Raw genomic sequence first — 20595 nt, 5'->3', positions numbered from 1 at the left:
AGAGAAGTGAAACAGCTTAATTTTTTTAGTTTTGTGTATTCATGACTGACTTTCAAATTCTAAAGAACCAACAAGTCATGAAAATCTTATCATTCGAGCTGATTTCTGATGACAGATTTATTTCTTGCAACAGGTTTGGTTTATGGGAGACACAGATGAAAATCTTTACATGCTAACACTAAACATTACAACATCAAGTGCCCTTGAGCAAGACCCTCTGGTCACAAATATGCTGGTTTTAAGGAATAGTTCGACATTTTGGGAAATTTTGCTTTCTTTCCGAGAGTGAGATGAGAAGATTGATACCACTCTCATGTCTGTACTATAAATATTAAGCTACAGCCAGCAGTTGGTTAGCTTAGCTTAGCATAAAGACTGGACCGTTTACACAGTTTTTGCAAGGAGTAAACAAAAGAAATATAACTGTAATTAGTGAGCTTTAGAGGTGCTTGTAGGTAGATTTTGTTACTTTGGATAGAGCCAGGCTAGCTGTTTACATTCTTTGTGCTAAGCTAACCTAACAGCCTACTGGCTTTAGCTTCATGATTAGCGTACAGACATGAGAGTGGTATCAATCTTCTCATCTAACTCGCAGCAAGAAGCTGATTAGGTGCCAAAGAGCAAGATATTTAATGGTTAATCTCAAAGTGAAAAGTTGTCGTAATTATTACGCGTTCATTATTTTTATGTCATTAATAACACGTTAAGCGCAACACATGTTGTGAGGGTGAATGCTTGTGAAGCGATGGTGTTAGCTTGATGGTTTTGGTTTGAATTTGTTTTTTTGCGGTTATATGAACTAAAAAGACTTGGATGGTAGAGCATGAGCTGTTCAGAGTGAATATGAGGTCTTTATTTTCTCCAATGTGAACTCTGAAAACCCAGTTTCCTGCTCACTCAAGTTGTTTCAGAGAAAGGCTGGGGGCTGTGCCAGTTAAGTTGTTGTCTGTTGTAAACATACATGAGGGTGAGAAAGATTAGCCATGTTAGCCTTGGTCCTAACTAAAATATTATAACAACTATTCGATGGATTGCCATGAAATTTGGTACACGCTTTTATCTCCTCCTCAGGATGAATTGTAATAACTTTGGTGACTTAACCTTTCATCTAGCGCCATCATCAGGTCAAAAATAAATACCTGCAACAGTAGGCCTACTCTATGTTTAGTGCTAATTAGCACATGTTAGCATGCTAACACACTTAACTCAGATAGTGATGAATTATCTGCTGAACATCAGCATGTTCGCATCGTTACTGTGAGCATGTTTGCCATGCTAGCCTTAGCATTCAACTAAGTACAACCTCACAGAGCCGAAAGTAGGTCCACTTACTAGCTTTGAGCTTTCAGCTGCATCTCATACTCTTCATCAGCCAACTGAAGTTGGCTCAGTTGTCATCCACTGACCTTAGTGAGTGAGCTGACTTCAGTTTGCTGATAAACACCATGAGATGCAGTTGAACAGTCCGGAAAAAGCTAGTAAGTGGATCTTGATCGAAGATTATCTTGTAAAACTTTTATTTTCATTTTTAGGTGAACAGTTTCTTTTTCTACAATTGTTCTTTGGCATTTTATCTGACTTTTTTCCAGTTAAGAATGACAGAAAGATAAACATGGGACTGGCATGGTAAAAAGTTTCCTGGTTTGATATGAACAGTTTCCTTTATTCCCACCAACACCCCATTAACATTAGAGGACGATAGTTGGACTGAGCAGGTCGCAGGTGTCAATGTAAATGGTTGTGCGTATAACTGTGGGATGCTGAAAGAGGCCATGGCCTTTCTGAATTATTCATTTTAAAAAAAGATTCCTAATTTGTGGTTGTGGGATGAAAGCAGCTGTGTTGGAGGAAGCAGCAGTGAGGTCACCCAGTACACCGTGAATCAACACTGAAGCATGAGGTTGGCACTTGGTTCTTTCTGCTCTAATGTGTCATTATAACCCATTTAATCAGTCGTGATATCTAATCTGTGTGACTCAGCCAGGCCTTCTGCTCTGCTGGAAGTAGCCTTGACATGTGTGTGTGTTCCTGTATTTTTTCTAGGAGAGAACCAAATGTTCTCACAAAGATACAGAGATCCTCTAAAGTAATGATGTTTTGCTTGACCTTGCTTCTTTTATAAGGAACATTTATCCACTAATAATAAGGATGTGCTGGTGGTCTAGGTGGTCCAATAAAGCTATAACTACCTCAGGGCTGGACGATGCCTAACAACAGAGCAACAGCTACTTTACTGTTGTTGGGTAAGTGCAGCTGCTGAAATAATAAAATCCCCATAATAACTCTGCTTGCTAGCTTTCATTAGTTACACTAGCCATGGGTCCCTCTCTAATTACAGTCTAACAGTCTCTAAACATAACCATACTGAAATATAAATATAATTGCCACAATATGGCTAAATGCACCGCTCCCATGTCATGCTAGCATCCTCTTCTGGGCTTTGATGCTTCAGCTGAAGTAGCATATATATTCAGACACATTTTGTAAATAACACAGTGAGCATACAATTTAACAGCAGTGAATTGGATTATGCTGCAGGAATAATTTTACATGTTTCCACTTTCTACAGACAGTTTGATACTTTTTTTCACCCTGAAAACTGCTGTTTGAAAATGACGATAATTCAAGCTGACTGCAGCTGTGGTTCCTTTTTTGTGAAGAAACACGCTATAAACCTTTTGGTCACCTTTCAAAACTACAGTGTTTTATATTTAAAACATAGATTTGGGGGCATCACTTTGAGTTAGCTTGGGTAACAGTGGCACTTGCAGTCAATATACACAATGTTAGCATGTTTATGTTAGCAGGTAGTCATCTTTTGTTCTTACTTTACTGCAGTGCTGTAAAACAAGTGGATGGTTACCTAATAGTTTAACAGTTGTTAGCACAAGCAACATCAAATCATCAAAGGCAGGTTAACCGAGACAGAAAGATTGTTATGATTACCCAATTTGATCTGGGTTAAATATTTGTATAGAATCAATATTTGTTGTAGTTAGTGAAACCTTTTAAATATTATATAAATATATAAGCTCAAAATTAAGTGTTAATTGCATTTTCAGGGCTCTGCAGTTAAATTTAATCAATTTGCGACATTATTTTTGAACCGAAGAAGCAGAAGAAGTGATAACTTTTCTGTACTTACCTTTTAAGTAAGATTTTGAATGCAGGACCTTTGCTTGTAATGGAGTATTTTTACATTGTGGTATTGCTACTTTACTTAAGTAACACATCAGCATACTTCTTCCATCTCTGGTATAACCATATCCTATAAAACAATCAGCTTTTTATTTTGTTTATTAAGTGGCACGTTTGTCTTTTTTAAATTTTATTGATAGCACAAGTTCACTACAGGTTGTTGCTCTGTAGAAGCATGAGAAGCCGACAGAGATGCATCTTTACAGCAGGGTCAGCTAGCGAGGGGTTTGTTACCCCAGCGCCTATTAGCTGATGGTCTCTAATTAGCTCTCTCCCCCAAACACACACACAAACATACACACACGTACACATAATGCATCATTAGCTCCTGGTTGAGTAGGGGACCACCTGTTCTGTCCAGAGACTGTCGGCCCCCGGCTCTCAGATTAGCAGGGTTTTAGTGAGTATCACTTCAAACAGGCTAACAGTCTGAGCCGAGCCGTCTGCTGGACCCCAGCTCTCTGTGGATCTGTCTGTTCACGTTAGAACAATGTCATCATCAGTCAGTTTAGAATACAGGCTTTTAGCTGATGCTCTTATCCAAAGTGATAAGATGCTCTTGAACACTGAGTGCAACAACAGGATAATCAGTTTTGTCTGTTTAGTGAAACATTAGAAAGAGAAATATTCCTAGATTCATATTTTTTGTTTTGTGTGACTGCAGTAAGTGACTTATTTAACCTTTAAAGGTGGGGTATGCGATTCTAATCCCTTATACGTCTTTTTGTCAAATTCAGCAAATATCTCCTCACACACTAGCTGTCCATTCAGTGTATGCGCTGGTGTTTGTACACAGCCCTGGCTCTGGAAATAGGAAATAAACAAAGTGTCTCGGACCGACCCACACAACACTATTCCAGACATGATTTGTGTGTCAGGTAACATTAAATGACTTGCCCACGGACATTCAGCTTACTTTCTATTTTGCCAAGATCTGCTGTTGTTGTGATGTTAGCTATAGTAGCAGGAGAGTTGTGTGTATCGCTGTCTGCAGCTGCTGTGCTGCTCTGGGAAACCGTCTCGTCATCTCTGGCTGTTAGCCTCGCAGCAGCAACTGTAGCGACAGTTTGCTAACCCACAACCTAGATAACGTTAGTTACATTACTTGCAGTGTCGTCATTCGCTCTATATCATGGTATTTGTCATGGTATTGGATTTCTCCAGAATCGCATACCCCACCTTTGAAACAAAGTTTGTTATCTTGAGTTAAGAGTTAATTATGTGGAAATAATAATAAAATACAGGCTGTTGAACTGGTTTGTCGAGTCATGTTTTGTTTTCTTTGTGTGCTTGGTTAGATGTAATGGTTGCATGTTGGATCTGTACTCAAATCATAAAGGAGGGGCTGCATGTTTGTGGGTCAGTGTGGGCGCACGAGTTACATTTGAGGTTTTTAGATGATGCACTCATAAGATTTAGCTCTTCCAGCAGATCTGCAGCTTCACAAGTGTCACAAGCAACTGCAGCAGGGAAGACGAGCAAAGTTCGGAGCCAAAAAAGCCTGAACGATTTTCTAGGAATGAGCAAAGACAATAAACAGAAGTGGAGTTCTTAGGAAAGATGAGCCTCAGGACTTTTAATAAATAATGTGTTTGGCAGCAATACAGAATGGGGAAAAACACATTTTCCCACCATGATGTGATTATGTGGCCAGAAAAGGCTGCAGAGTGTCACGGGCAGTGGTGGAAGCTGAGTAAGTACATTATCAAGTACTGCACTTATGTTCAACTTTGAGGTACTTGTACATTACTTGAGTATTTCTATTTTATGCTACTGAACACTTCTACTTCATTTCATTTCACTAAATTAATATATTTATTTAGTGAAATGATCTTTATGTTTTACTGCACTTCTGTTATTTGGCTGCTATACAGTACAAGCTTCTTTTCAGAAACAGATTTTCAAAACAAAACAAGTGATCAGTTTATAAAATACGATGCTTTGTTATCCATGAAACTAACCAACAGCGTAAGAAGTCGTTATAATTAGCTCCACCTCGATCAGTAGGCCTACACCATCAAAATGCTTCTTACATGTTAATACATCAGTAGTAATAATCCAGTAATATGAATGATCGATGTTATACTTAACAAAACAAGCTCACCACAAGGCCCATTTAGTGGATGTTCTGGCGCTTTCGATCACATCACATGATCTTCCTCAGCAGATTTTGAGGTTTGCTCTAGCTAATAAAAGCCATAATCTTTTCTCGCCTAATATAAATAATATATTCACACTCTGACATTTAACGTGAGTACTTTGACATCATTAAGCACATTTTGATGATACTACTTGTACATGTTATTTCAAACAGGACTTTTATTTGTAATGGAGTATTTTTTACATTGTGTTTGTGGTTGTGGTTGTGGTTGTGTGTGTGTGTGTGTGTGTGTGTGTGTGTGTGTGTGTGTGTGTGTGTGTGTGGCCAATCATTCTTCATTATGGCCTCTCTAATGCGGAATAACCTGCCAGAGGAGCCCACGCAAGCTGAATCAGTTCAGTCTTATAAAACTCTTATTAAATATTTATTTATCTTATTTATGTTATTTAAGAAGTCTAAATGGCTTCATTGATTCTTGTTTTTTGCTTATGTTGTATTGTTAATTTGTTTTAGTAGATAACTTATTTATTTTTGAGTAATTTTTAGATAATGTCTTGTTTTATGTGTCTGTGTAAACAGCCCCAAAAATACAGTTACACAGTTTTATATTTTTCACTGTGTTTGTTGATGGCTGGTTGTCCATGCTAGGGTTTCACCTAACAACATTCGATATTTTGTTGGCCATCACAAGTACCCAGAGCCCTAGTTGATGTCTTCAAATTGGTTGTTTTGCACAACAAAGAGTCCAAAAATCTAAGATATTCAATTAACAATTATATAAAACAGAAAAAAACAGCAAGTCCTCACATTTGAGAAGCTGGAACCAGGAATGTATAGCATTATTACGTAACAAATGACTTAAACGATTAACCGATTGTCAAAATTGTTTGTCAACTGATTAATCAACTAATCATTTCCACACTAGTCCATACTATCTGTATATACACTCAGTTGCCAGTTTATTAAGTGCACCTAGCTAAAACTAACAATCTAACACAAAAGTCCTGCAATAAATCCTCCTTCATGAAGGTTATAATGTTCAGTTTTTGTTGAACCAGTTTCAGAGTGTTGATCATTTTGGAGGATGTAGTTGTTTTGTGGTGCTGTTGTATTGTTATATACTGATAGGTGTCTCTATTATTTAGCCTACCTTCTTTGATATAAATGGGGTGGACAAAATAATAGAAACTGGCAACTGAGTGTATGTGTGTGTGTGTGTGTGTGTGTGTGTGTGTGTGCTGCCAGTTGCAGCCTGATGGTTGGTCGTACCCTGCAAGGAGAGACTGGAGGATCCCAAAGTGCTGAGATTCACCATCTAAAACAGAACAGAACAGTGTGTCACCTGCCTCTCTCTGTCTCTGTCTGTCTCTGTCTGTCTCTCTCTCTCTCTCTCTCTCTCTCTCTCTCTCTCTCTGTCTCTCTCTCTCTCTCTCTCTCTCTCTCTGTCTCTCTCTCTGTCTCTGTCTCTCTCTTTCTGTCTCTCTCTTTCTGTCTCTCTCTCTCTCTGTCTCTCTCTCTTTCTCTGTCTCTCTCTCTCTCTCTCTCTCTCTCTCTCTCTCTGTCTCTCTCTCTCTCTCTCTCTCTCTCTCTCTCTCTCTGTCTCTCTCTCTCTCTCTCTGTCTCTCTCTGTCTCTCTCTGTCAATCTGTCTCTCTCTCTGTCTCTCTCTCTTTCTGTCTCTCTCTCTCTCTGTCTCTGTCTCTCTCTCTTTCTGTCTCTCTCTCTCTCTCTCTCTCTCTCTGTCTCTCTCTCTTTCTGTCTCTCTCTCTCTCTCTGTCTGTCTCTCTCTCTGTCTCTCTCTCTCTCTCTGTCTCTCTCTGTCTCTCTTTCTTTCTGTCTCTCTGTGTGTCTCTCTCTCTCTCTGTCTGTCTCTGTCTCTCTGTCTCTATGTCTTGTGTCTGATTCAGGAAAACCTATTATGAACCTTGAATTGGGCTGTAAGGTTTCATTATGGTAGTTTTGGACCACTGAGCGTTTTAACATCCCATAAAGACACAATATTAAAAGCCCCACTGGTGACCTTTAGAGGCTGCAGTGTTTATTACACCACAAAATACAAATGTGTTGGATTGAACAAACAACATACTCATGATTTAGCTTTTCTCAGAACCAGAAGTGAGACTAAAATGTAAAGTTTGTCCTGAAGTTGTAGTAGAGGAAATACCACTGAGTCACCCATTGAGAGAATGAAAGTTCTCAGGAAATTTCATGGCAACCGTCCTATTTAAAACATATCAATAAATAATGAGATATCATTTTTGCAAATTTGACATTTAGGTCTGAGGGTGGGGTTAGATGAAAGCTCAAAGAATGCCCAAAGTGCAGTAAAGGGCACTGCAATCTGTCTAAGGCTGCAAATAACAATTATAGTAATTACTGAGTAATGTGTAGATCAATCAATGCATTTTTTTGACTATAAAACGTCCAAAACCCAAAGATATTCAGTTTACAATTACATAAAACAGAGAAAAGCAGCAAATTCTCACATTGGAGAAGCTGTTAACAGAGACTGACTGAAGTTTGGGATTGATAAATTATGTAAACAATGAATTCATTATCAAAAAAGCTGATTCATTTTCTGTCTGTTGACTGATCGATTAATTTGACTAAATGTTTCAGCTCTAAATCTGTCCTTTAGTATTTTTCAAATATATTTTAGTGTACAAGTGGAATTTTTTTTTGGCCTGATGATGGCGCTGGAGGAAAGGTCAGAGAGTCATTAAAACAATGGGAATGATCCTCTGTGGCTCATGAACAGCAAATTTAAAGGAAATCTGGCCAGTATTTTAAAAGGTGACATGTCATTGGTACGTGAAGTGTTTGTCCAGGAAAATTTTATAAGCTTGCTTGATCATTTGATAATTTTATAGTGGTGTTGGACAAAAGGTCAGCGATTCACCTAAATCATTAGAAATCATCCTCTGGGGACCATGAAAGTTGTACCAAATTTCATGAGAATCTGGCCAGTTTTTTGTTGTACTCTGGACTTAAGTATTGGACAAATGGACAGACCGAGTAAAACAAGGAAATGGAGGAAGTATTCAGATCCTTTACTTAAGTAAATGTAGCAAAGTCCTGCATTGAAAATGTTACTTAAGTAAAAGTACATATTTTCAAAAACATTTAAAAAGTTAAAGTACTAAATGCGGAAAAGTGACTGGTATACTATTCTAAAATATACCTTTATATTGTTATTACTGATGCTTAAACGAGTAAGCAGCCTTTTAATGATGTAGGCGTAGTTACTTAAGGTGGAGCTAATTTTTAACTGTTTTATATACTGTTGTAGTTTAATCTGTAACAATGTATCAGATTTTATAAGCTCATCAAATGTTATTTATGTAAAATCTTGATAAAAGTACAAAATTTGCCTGTGAATTGTAGTGGAGTAGAAGTATAAAGTGGCATCAAATGGAAAGTACATGTTCCTCAGATTTGTATTTAAATACAATACTTAATTGTACTTAGACCACTGGAAATATCACACCCTATAAAACAGTATGTTTTTGTCCTGAGAACACAGAGTGCTGCTGTATTTTCAAACCTTAATTTCAGCTAATTGCAGTCCTGGCACAGATGGTGAGAATAAGCCTTTTTTGTTGTGAGAACCAGTTTTGAGAACTGGTACTGTGACACAATATTATTTTTGCATCATGGGAATCACAGACAGTCAGTGTTAGCTGTTAGTGTTGCATGATGTTTGCCTACAAACCACAACACACACACAGGGTACACATTCATGAACAGTTTATTTGCATTGAACCTTTTGTCAGTCCAGACTGAAAACAAAACCTTGATGTCTGTTTGGATGGACCTGGGCAACCTGACTGACTGCGTTTCCAGTGGTGGAAAGTACATTTACTCAAGTACTGTATTTATGTAGAATTCTGAGGTATTGTACTGGAGTATTTTCATTTTCTGCTACTTTATACTTCAACTCCACAACAGTTTAGAGGCAAATATTGCACTTTTTACTCCACTTTTTACTCCGTTTATTGGATAACTTTAGTTACTAGTTACTTTGTGGATTGAGATTAATAATACAAAATATAATCAACAAATTATTTATGATGTATTATTATAGGTTAAGATAAGACTTTATTGATTTAAAGTAGCCTAATTAAAATTACAGTAGCCCCACCTTTACCAGCTGCAACGTTAAAGTGATGCACACATGACTGCATCAATAATTATAATCCAATAATATGTGTTAATCTGAAATGGGCCATTCTGCATTGTGAGTACTTTTGATGCTAATACTTTTATACTTTTAGTAACATTTCAGTAACATTTTGAATGCATGACTTTTACTTGTAACAGAGCATTTCTACAGGTATTGCTGCTTTTGCTTAAGAAAAAGATCTCAATTTTTGTTCCCCCGCTGTGTGTTTCTGAAGCCTTGATATAGAAAACAGGGAGGAGAAAATGATTAAAACAGGCATTGAGGGCTGAGAGTCTGGAGAACGGTGCACCAGAGCAGCCTGCTGTGTGTGTGTGTGTGTGTGTGTGTGTGTGTGTGTGTGTGTGTGTGTGTGTGTGTGTGTTTAGGAGAGAGTGAAAGAAAGGAAAAAGAATGAGAGAGCCACTGAAAAGACAAGTTAAACGATAAAAACTACAGAAGAAAGACAAATGCTTTACCAGTGCAGTGAGAGTGTGAGAAGAGGAAGTTTAGTTGGTACGTGTGTGTGTGTGTCTGCGTGCGTGTGCGTGTGTCTGTGTGAGTTGAATTGAGCAGCAGTGGAGTAGGAGGACGAGTGTGGAACAAAGTGTATGTGAGCATGTTGATAGCAAATCAAGTCCAGATTGTGAAGTTCTCAGGCTGTTCAGACCTATCTGCCAAACGACGGTATGATCACTGCACACACACACACACACACACACAATTTCTCCTGCTATAACTTAAAGCATCAAATTATTCAATCATCAATGCACATTTTGCACCATGTGAATGTCTTTAGAGAACCAATCGAATCTGTAGACTCTCGTTGTCTAACGACTGGGATACTGATATAATTTCCACTGCAAATGATGAAGGCTAAATCTGAACTAGTTTTGTTTATTTAACATACGCCAAGTTAATGCTGATGAGGTGTTTCACAAGAACTTAAATGCTGTCAGGTGCATAGAAATGTATTTATGTAGCATTTTTCAAAACAAAAGCTACAAAGTGCCTCACAAATAAAACAACTAAGCACAAAATATCAAAACAGGTAGGATAGTAACGGTCACAAGACCAACACATTTTTTTGAATGTTTCAATACTAGGGGTAATATGATACCTGAGAAATATGAAGATATAATAAGACAAAAGTGTATTGAGATAGCACTTCTTAAAATTAATGATTACAAGGTGCTTTACAAAAAAACCCATATAAGAATAATCAAGTGAATAGTGAAAAATGTAATAGCAATAATTTAACTGAATTTTTATTATATAAAATATAATATTTAAGAGTGTTAAAAGTCATCTAAACACAAAAAGTCTGAAATTGACTACATTTTGATTTAAATCAGGAACTATCCAATGAAAAAGGTACAAAGGTAGGTTTTAATTTTGATTAGATTTGTTGTGAGCAGTTTCATGTAGGAACTATTTTCTTTCTATTTTATTTCTACCAATAGTTCCTACATGAAACGGCTCACCACAAATCTGTGGATTATCTTGAGTAACCGGGTCATGATTTCTGGAAAGAGACGTTGCTGTTGAGTTTTTCAAATGTATTTTTTGGCCCTTTGAGCACAACAAGCCGAGTGCCATATAGTCCCATTATATTAAAAAAATGCAGACATCTCTGCGGCCGATATCTCCAAAACTCGGCAACTCACACCAAAACAATCTAGATGGATAAATAGCACTACAGGTAAGAGGAAAGATATGTATTTTGGGGTCAACTGTCCCTTTAAAAAGTATTAAAAAACGTGTTTCATATAACAGTAGATTCAAGTATTCATATACCTGAATGTGTTGTGTTTTTGTTCACTCAGACGTGACTCAAACTGGAACAGTAGATCAGAATTGAGTCTTAAATTGGAAATGTAAGAAACAAGTGAGCAGATAAAGAGGTCTGGCACAAGATGAAGAAATACATCTTTCTGATCTCTTTCTTTGATGATAACTGCTTGGAAAAGACATCTTTATCTTTGCTTGAGAATCTCCCATCCCTATTTTTCCTGAAAACAAACAAAAGCAAGTTGTGGAGGAGTGTGTGTGTGCGTGTGTGCGTGTGTGTGTGTGTGTTGTCATTGGAGACGTCTGTTAGAAAGAGGTGTTTCTCCATGAAAGAACATTACAGAATTGACACACAATTCACCAGTTTGATTCCAGTACTGGGAGCACTGACCACTGGGCCAAATGGGAGTCCTGTGTTGGAGGAGGAGGACGCGCACACACATGCACCCCCCCTTGATCTACTGTTCAAGTTTGTAAAATAGTATCAAAATCAAATGTCTCATCTCAAAAAGCATCACACACATAGTGTATGTGATGTGTGTGTGTGTGTGTGTGTGTGTGTGTGTGTGTGTGTGTGTGTGTGTGTGTGAGATGCTCAGGGTGCAGCAGAGGAGAGGGCTATTACAAGCTGGTGGCTGGGTATATTTAGGAACTGTAGGCTTTTTATACAGTTACACACATTTCAGTGAAGACCCAGTTTGACCGAGAAGATGGCGAGAGTGATGGCTGCCATGGCAACCGTTAATGGATGTGTATGTGTTGGTGTACAGTATGTAGCTGTGTGTAAAGAAAAATGCACATAAAGGTTTCACTATTTACTTTGTCTAACGGTGGAAATCCTCCTCTTTTATTGATTTATGACTTCAGCTCAGAAGTATTTTTCCTTCCTCTTCCTGTAGCCTGCAGCGTGTTGGTACAGTGATATAGGTTATCAATATCTCACATCTGTTTGAGGGCTTCAGAAACATGACAGCAAGTTAACAGGAGATTATTTTTTACTTTGTGGTGAAGCGTCAGAAGTGTCTCTTCTATCTTAGAGAGGAATCATCAAATTGATCACAGAGGTTAAAGATAGTGTGAAGTTATGGTTTGGTTTAGATGAATGTACTGATCATACAGGAGGCTGAAAGACTTCTTAGACTGCAAATTAATTTGTATTAAATCGTTTCCAGACCTGCACATGGAATTAAAATATCAAAATCCTGTACTTAAGTACAAATTCAAGGTACTTGTACTTTACTTGAGTATTTCCATTTTATGCAACTTTATACTTCTACTCCACTACATCTCAAATATTGTATAGTAGTAGTTATTTCTCAGATTACAATTTTTCATACCCCTTCCTGTCCAGTGAAAACCATGTATATCCAAATTTGGTGATTTTGAATGTTTGTGATAAACTGAAGGATGAAGTGTTTCTTTTAGGGTTGAGGAAATTCTGCTACATCAGGACTACTTAAGCTAAATAAACTATTTTAAACCTCTCTTGGATTAGCTGGAAAAAGCATCATCACAAAGCTGAAAACTGAGCTCATGAAAAGTTGACTTTTTAGAGATACGTGATTGTCACGCTACAAACATGTGATGATCTTACAGAATATGATTTAACGGGGATAGCATCTTTTGAGCAGGTTAACGAGGAGGACGGATTTTGGTCATTTTGCTAACAAGGGCGATGGCATCCCCCTCATCCCCCCTTAAATCGCCTACTGCCAACAGTATTTAAAGTAGTTAAAATTAGCTAAACCTTAAACATCTACAGCAGTATAATGCAACATCCACATTAATGCAGCAGTAATATCAATCCAGAAACATCATATAGAATACTAAAACAGTGACAGGGAGCATTTTACTGCAGAATGAGTACTTTTACTTTTGATATCCTCAGTAAATTTTGCTGATAATACTTACATACTTTTACTTAAGTAAGGTTTTGATTGCCGGACTTATAAACTTACAGTGGAGTAAGTAAAAGATCTGAAAACGTCTTTCACCACTGCTTTTTGATGCTACCACTGGGGGGCGCAGAAGTCAGACATTTTCAAATTCGAAACAGAGCTCTAAAAGTTTCTAAAAACACCAAACTAATACAGAAATGTTAATCAAAGTGCATTGAAATGACCATAAATACAACAAAAAAACGTATCCCCAGTTCTCCTCATGCTTTCTGAAAAGCTTTTAGGATAAATATCCAAATAAAATAAAGGTCTATAATCAGCCTGGGATTGTCTGCTTTTTTATGACCTGAAAATTGTAGCGAACTCTGAGTTTTCAGTTTAGCCTAAAGCCAACACTTGGCAGACGTCTTGCTGTCTGCCTGCTCCTCAGTGATTGGTCAGCTATCTGTCAATCACCTGAACACACTCTCCCCACACACACACGGGTCACAATCTCCTGAATGGTCTGACGTTTGCTGCATCAGCACTACCCTGTATGTGTCTGTGTGTGTGTGTGTGTGTGTGTGTGTGTGTGTATGTTTGTGTATACATGTGTGTTTTCATGTCTGTTTGTGTTTGCGTGTGTTTGTCTGTATATATAGAAAATATGTATTTGTTTATAAGTGTGTGCTTGTGTGTGTGTTTGTGCATACATATTAACATTATTATATGTTCATTTAGAGATGTGTGTGTGCAGTGTGCACATACAGTATATATGTAATGTGTGTGTGTGTGTGATGATTTTCAGCTTGTGTGTTTTCATGTCTGTTTGATTGTGTTTGTGTTTTTGCATTTTTAAGTGTGTATATTTATGTATATATAGAAAATATGTATGTGTGTATGCTGTGTGTGTGTGTGTTTGTGCATATTGGATGTGTATATTTACATGTGTATCCATGTGTATTCTTTACCAGTGTATGCTCAACTGTGTGTGAGTAAGTGTGTACATATATGGGATGTTCAGCTTGTGTGTGGTCTCTTACAGGTTTGAATGTGTCTTTTTAAATGTTGTACGTTTTTATGTCCGTTTCTATTGGGTGTATATTTTTGGATTTGAAAGTGCGTGTATATATCTATATAAATATGCTTGTGTGTGTATATGTGTTTTGTGTGTGTTTTCATGTCTGTTTTTTAGTGTGTGTATATTTTTGTATGTATAGGCTATATAATACAATATGTATTTGTGTGTAAATATATACTTGTGTGTGTGTGTATATTTACATGTGTATCAATGTGTATTAATTTACCAGGGTATGCTCAACTGTGCTCATGCTTATGTGACTGTGTGTGTGTGTGTGTGTGTGTGTGTGTGTGTGTGTGTGTGTGTCTGTGTGTGTGTGTGTACACATAAGTGCCAGAGTCACAGAGTGGGTCGCTGTTTGCCTCGCTCATAGTGAGCGTCGCCATGGTAACGGCACTAGCAGCGCAGTGTGAAGTGGAGGAAGAGCTTGCGGTGCTCAGTGTGATGAAGAGAGATAGACAGACTGGTTTCACATGATACATGATTGGTCAGAATGGCTGATGATGTCATGTGTTTAATTGGTGGTTTAACGTGCGTCTCTTCATAAAATTTTGTTGTTTTAACCTTTTGATTATGGTCACTTAACGCATCTAGTGCAACATTCTCTCACGTGTATGAGTTTGTCTGTGTATTTAAATGTAATTAGCACAAATAGATTATCAGTTCAGGGTCACAAGAGTTAATGATCAAATTGAAACCCAGGAAGAGCAAAGCAGAAAGAGAGAGAGAGAGAGAGAGAGAGAGAGAGGACAGGGAGGAGGAGAGGTGTGTGTCATACTGAGCATGCTCTTTGTGCTAACTTCCTGCTCTCTTCTTCCTGACAGAAAAGACCGTTCAGAGAGACCGGCGTTCAGCTACGAACGAGAGGAAGACGAGCAGAGGAGCGGCTCTGAATGCAGCTGAAGAGAATTAAATCCGAACTGAGGAATTATTACAACATTCAGACTGAACTCTGTCCTGTGGATTTTTCTGTTGCCTTTTCTTACCTTCTCTATTTTTAGGGAGAGTCATTCATTGGAACAGACATTAATCTTTTTCTTTGATAGTGAGCATCGCAGTAATGCTTGACCTCAACATCTGCCTGATAGATGAAAGACTTGTTTTTCATCTTTTTTAACCTTTTTACTGCCAAGTTTGAGAGAAACTCTGGGAGACAAAGGGGATTTTTTTCACTTTGAACTTGCACAATCTCTTTGATTTTCTGTTTCTGCCCCTGTATCTCACTTCTTTTCCTGATAACGTTTTGTTTCTCATAAAAGGAAGAAAAGGAGGTGACTGACTCAAGTGTCTCTAACAGGAACTTGAATTGCATTTGCATTCCAGTTTGGCATTCACAGGGGGACAAATCCTCCCTTGTGTGTGTGACAGAGTGTGTGTTTGTGTAGCAAAGTGTCCCTCTGCGAAACATTAGTGTGCATCAGGGGACAATAACTGGCCCTGTGTGTCTCTTCTGGGGAAAATGGGATCAGAAAAGGACTCAGAGTCACCTCACTCTTCAGTGAGCGGCGTCCCCAACCCTAAGTGCCGTGCAGCGGGCAAACGCCAGGGCCGCATCTCCTTTCACAGCCTCTTCCACAGCAAACGGGGCTCTCGGGGCACCAGGGGCCCCAAAGGAGGAGCGGCCACCCCTTTATCCCATCATCTCCACACACAACAACAGCTTCTCCCTTCTGCCTTGAGCTCAGCGCCCGCTGCAGCCTCTGCTACTCCCACAACGACCACCACCACAGCCACCACAACCCCCCAGGATGCTGCCTCCAGCACCCCCTCAAAGCCACTCTCCTCCAGCCAGCCATCCCTGGATGGAGCCCCCTCCTCTGGGGAGGCCAGCCTCTTGGAGTGTCCCCTGTGCCTGGTGCGCCAGCCCGCCGACCAGCTCCCCGAGCTGCTGGGGTGCAGCCACCGCTCCTGCCTCTGCTGCCTGCGGCAGTACCTCCGCATTGAGATTACAGAGAGTCGAGTCCAGCTCAGCTGCCCCGAGTGTGCCGAGAGACTGGCCCCACAACAGGTGGCGGACATCTTGGATGATGCAGCCCTGCTGGAGAAGTATGAGGAGTTCCTGCTGCGGAGGTGCCTCGCCTCTGATCCAGACTGCCGATGGTGCCCGGCACCTGACTGCGGGTAAGAAACTGTCCATGATGTTTACAGCCCTGTCCTCACTGCTGTTTATTTAAGGTGCTGGTCTGGGATTTAATCCACAGCTGGCTCATCTGTGCTCGTTTCAGGCTTTTTTGTTTTTCATCTTTCTGTTTTTATTATGAAGTGTATTTACCCTGCTGTCCCCTCAGCAGCCAGGCTACATGTTTATGACTCTGACTCTCTCTATGTATGGCTGCAACCTATATTTTTGTGATCAATTGTTTAATTATAAAAATCTGAAAACTGTCAAAAAAAAAACAACAAAAAACAAACAAGCTGTCACAAGCCTGTCACAAGCTCTGAAGGCCCAAGTTGACATCATCAAATAGCTTGTTTTGACGGTCCAACAACCCAAAACCCAAAGATATTTGAGTTACCATCATCTAAAAACAAGGAAAAGCAGCAAATCTTTACATTTGAGAAAATTGAACAGCGAATGTTTGATATTTTAGACATAGACAATTGCCAAAATGGTTGACAATTCATTTTCTGTCAGTCGACTAATAGATTAATTTTAACTTTTTCTTCCGTGGACTGTGTGAGTAAGCTGAGGACATTCTGGCCAGTCCTCATAAGAGAAAAGGACAATTTTAGGATTGGAACTAGGGTTAGGATAAACTAAATCATGAAGATTATGAATGTTATAGAGGACATAAGCTGCTGGTCCGATCTGCACCAGCTTCAGCTTTGTTTGTTTCCATCTTCCTGTTTCTGTGATATTATCAAGTTATCTGATTGGAGATTAAGCTGTACAAATATGAAATCGCTCAAAGGATTGGGCTGGAACTGAAATGAACTATATTGCCCTTAAGGGAACTGTGCAATCAGTGAATAAAAACAGTAAGTAATTGTGAGAAACAGAAACTAAACTACTATGAGTGAGATAAAAAGTGAAAGTGTAGCAAAGCCGGAGGCATTTCATGATATATGACAGATGTAGTTTCATATCTTCTAAAGAACTTTTGTCATTTAGAGTAGTTTCTCAAAGCCTGGACAAATAAACAAAGTTAGTGTATATTAAGATTAAAATGGAGTCACGGCTTTAACATCTGGTTTTGATTGAAGAACTTATCGGCTATTAGCTCACATTAGTCTTTGGAAGCACTGCTAATGAGAGGATGGCTGTTGTTTATCATCATTATCAGGCCAATTGCTGTAATATCATCTCTACTTGTCTAATAGCCCTGTTCTCTTTCTCTCTCTTCCTCTTTCTACCTCTTTTTCTGCATCAAATCACTCGCTCAGTGGCTGTTAGGTTATTTCCTCATTCTTTCTCCTCTAATTGCCTGAATTTCAGAGGAACAGTATTGCTTCGGAATCCCAATAAATTACTGTATTTCACTTTCTGGGTTTGAGACAACAGGAACCAGCGTAACCTTCTCTGTTAGAGAGAGAAACACAGGCTGAGGAAGTTGAATTTAAAAGTGGAGGAGAGAAACTGTAACTGGGTTAGAGGGCTGCAGTGCTCGCCCTGTGGTCGGAGGAGAGGAGAGTGAGATGGGTTTGGAGGTACAGCAGCTCTCGTTAGGTTTCTGGAACAAATGAGAGGCGTTTGTTTCGTCATAGAAAGCAGGAGTGATTCATTGTGTTTGTGTTTCTGTGTATGTGTGTGTGGGAAGGGGGAACGCAGATTTTCGGTTATATTTTCTGCTGTGGCTTTGTACAGTAATACTGGTACTGTCACAGGGGAAGGCCATAGCGTCTGTGTGGTATCATTGCATAAATCTGTCTGTATGTGCCTTCGTGTTTGCATTTCTGTTTATTTCTCTTTCTCCATGACTACGTGTCATACCCCTACACAAAGGGTGTATAGTTTATTTTGTGAAAAAAAACTATAGGGTAGAATGTTTTTTTATATTTAATATTTTCTAAATTCTTGCATACATTCAAGAACATTCAACAGGTCTGCAGGCTGTGAAACATTGCCCTGAGGTGGGTACTAGAAGAAACACTGGGTCATTAAAATCCAAATAGTTTATCCTCATTGGAGCATGAATGTGCTCAGCAAATCTCACGACAACCTGCCTTTTAGATTATGAGATATCTTGTGCACAATGTTTACAATTTGGAAAGTTTACAGAGTTTTAAAATGGTAGGAGTTCATCTTCTGGGGAGCATTAAAGCGCAACTATGACTTTTCAAATAAGAAATAACACGTTTTTCTCTTACAAATAAAAACCGGAATTCATAATCAGTAAAATACAGTCTTGCTCAATTCAACACACTCAGGGGTTTTGCTGCTACACCCTTACTTAGTCTGGTATGACCAGTAGCATATAGTAGCTAATGTTAGCAAACTTTATATACTAACTGACATAATTGAGTTAATTCACTAAATGTTTAACTCTTCTCTACTTGTGCTACTGTTACATATGTCACAGATAAAACTTTAAATAGTTTTTATCAAAAGTAAAACAGGAAGTAAACACACTATAGCTCACCAGCAACAGCAAAAGTTACATAGTCTCACTTTGATGTGCTTTTTCAGTATCTTGGCTATCTGCTCATTTGATTTTAATATTTCCTGTGTAGAAGTGGATATTTTGGCGTTATGATTCTCCGAAAGGAGCAGCCAGGGAGTTACTAAAACATTAGGGTTCAACCTCAGGGGACTATGAATAACATCATTTTGTGTAGGTCAAAGAGAAACTTTAACTCTACATGTTAGGTCAGGGGTCACCAAAATTAGTATGAATTAATGTATTCTCTGGAGACCGTAAATATCTGTATATACAGTATGTAGTACATTTCATGGCAATCTGGCGAATAAACTGCATTGATCTCTGTTTTTTCTGAGGAATACTGCAAATTTCAGTCTGCCTTTTTCAGTTTAATTAGGTTTGGTGTTTTTACTGTCTGCATTGTGTCAGACCTCTGCTGTCACGGTCAGAACCATGTGAGCACTGAGTGATAGCAAACATCCATTTCTGTTTTTATAGTTCCTTGTTTTTGTAATCTGAAGACTGAGCCTGAGCAAAAATCTGTAACTTGGGATAATTTTCACTCCCAATAGGGATGAAAGTGAACCTCGAGAGGCACATTTAATTGCTTGTATAACTGTTGTTAAGGTTTACATGTTACTTTCTCTCTGCATTGAGTGGACAGTGTAATCATGCTTTGTACCTTCTGGCCAACCTCCATGGATAAAAGTAAGGATTCGAAGGGTTAGGGTTGGAATTGGGGATACGTTTCGGGTAAAGGTTGCAGTTAGTCATGTAGGTTATGAAGTTTAAGATAAGCACACAAGGTATGCATTTAAGTTAATACAGTTTTCTGATGAAAAAAACCCAAAACCAAAGTGTGTGTTTGCACCAGCAGTGTCCAAGGAGGAGAGGTTGACTGCTGACCTACATATTTACCGGGACGATCCTCTGTCTGACGCCAGCTGTGACTCACCACCTCTTTAAATCAGACAAGTTGACTAAGTCCAAATTATTATTCACCACAAACAGCCCTGGCTGGAGACAGAGAAAACAGCTCTGAAAAACACACACACACACACACACACACACACACACACACACCTGGTAGCTACAGCTTCAGACTGTCGGTCTCTGGAGAAGTGGCTTCCACAGAAACTATGCAATAGGTGTAAATTCCCTTCAATATAACTGTGAATAGAGTGTTTATAGCTGACAATGGCCCTATTGTGTGTGTGTGTGTGTGTGTGTGTGTGTGTGTGTGTGTGTGTGTGTGTGTTGCATATTGGCCCACTTGGGGGAAAGTTATGTAAATGTGACCTGGTTTTTGCATCTTATCTTTTTCGAAATATATCTGGTAGACAATGTATATGACAGTAACTGACAAGTGAAGGATAAACATAGAATCAGTTTAGATCCTTCTCAAAATGAGATCTTTGCCTATTTTCATCCTAGAAATAGGATACATAACGAAACAGTAGATAAAAATAAATGGTTTGCAGTTTACAATAAATGATCTGAATTTTACAGTGAAAGTCAGTGTAGAAATCCCTTCATGCGGCTGCCTGCAGATGATGAAATCCAAAAACGATATTCAGGGGAACAAGATTTCACCAGTCTGGTTACAAGACTATTACAAGGAAAAACAAAGCTCAATTCTTTTCATTCCAGACAGTTCCTGACAGGTTGAGAGGGGATTGTTGCTTTGTACTTTCATTTTCTTTATTTATAAGGACAACGCACCTTAATCAACATCTGTACATGTGCTAGTGTTAGCCAGCCGGCTAATTTTCAACTGCAGTCGTTTAAAGTGGCATTAAAGCTGCACAG

The 20595-nt window shown here is 38.8% G+C and overlaps 1 protein-coding gene across 1 annotated transcript in view; it reads left to right on the top strand.

The window, feature by feature from the left end:
• rnf19b (ring finger protein 19B) overlaps positions 1-20595 on the top strand; it is a 44205-nt gene that overhangs the window by 4925 nt on the left and 18685 nt on the right. The window contains exon 2 of the mRNA XM_044171893.1: positions 15031-16327. Within this exon, the coding sequence (XP_044027828.1) occupies positions 15666-16327 (662 nt within the window). The 5' untranslated portion in view covers positions 15031-15665. The remainder of the gene's footprint in view (positions 1-15030; positions 16328-20595) is intronic.

The sequence above is a fragment of the Siniperca chuatsi genome, linkage group LG17, assembly GCF_020085105.1.
Source record: "Siniperca chuatsi isolate FFG_IHB_CAS linkage group LG17, ASM2008510v1, whole genome shotgun sequence".
NCBI lineage: Eukaryota > Metazoa > Chordata > Actinopteri > Centrarchiformes > Sinipercidae > Siniperca > Siniperca chuatsi.
The sequence above is the reverse complement of the archived record's forward strand: the minus strand, read 5'-3'. Positions and strand labels throughout refer to the sequence as shown.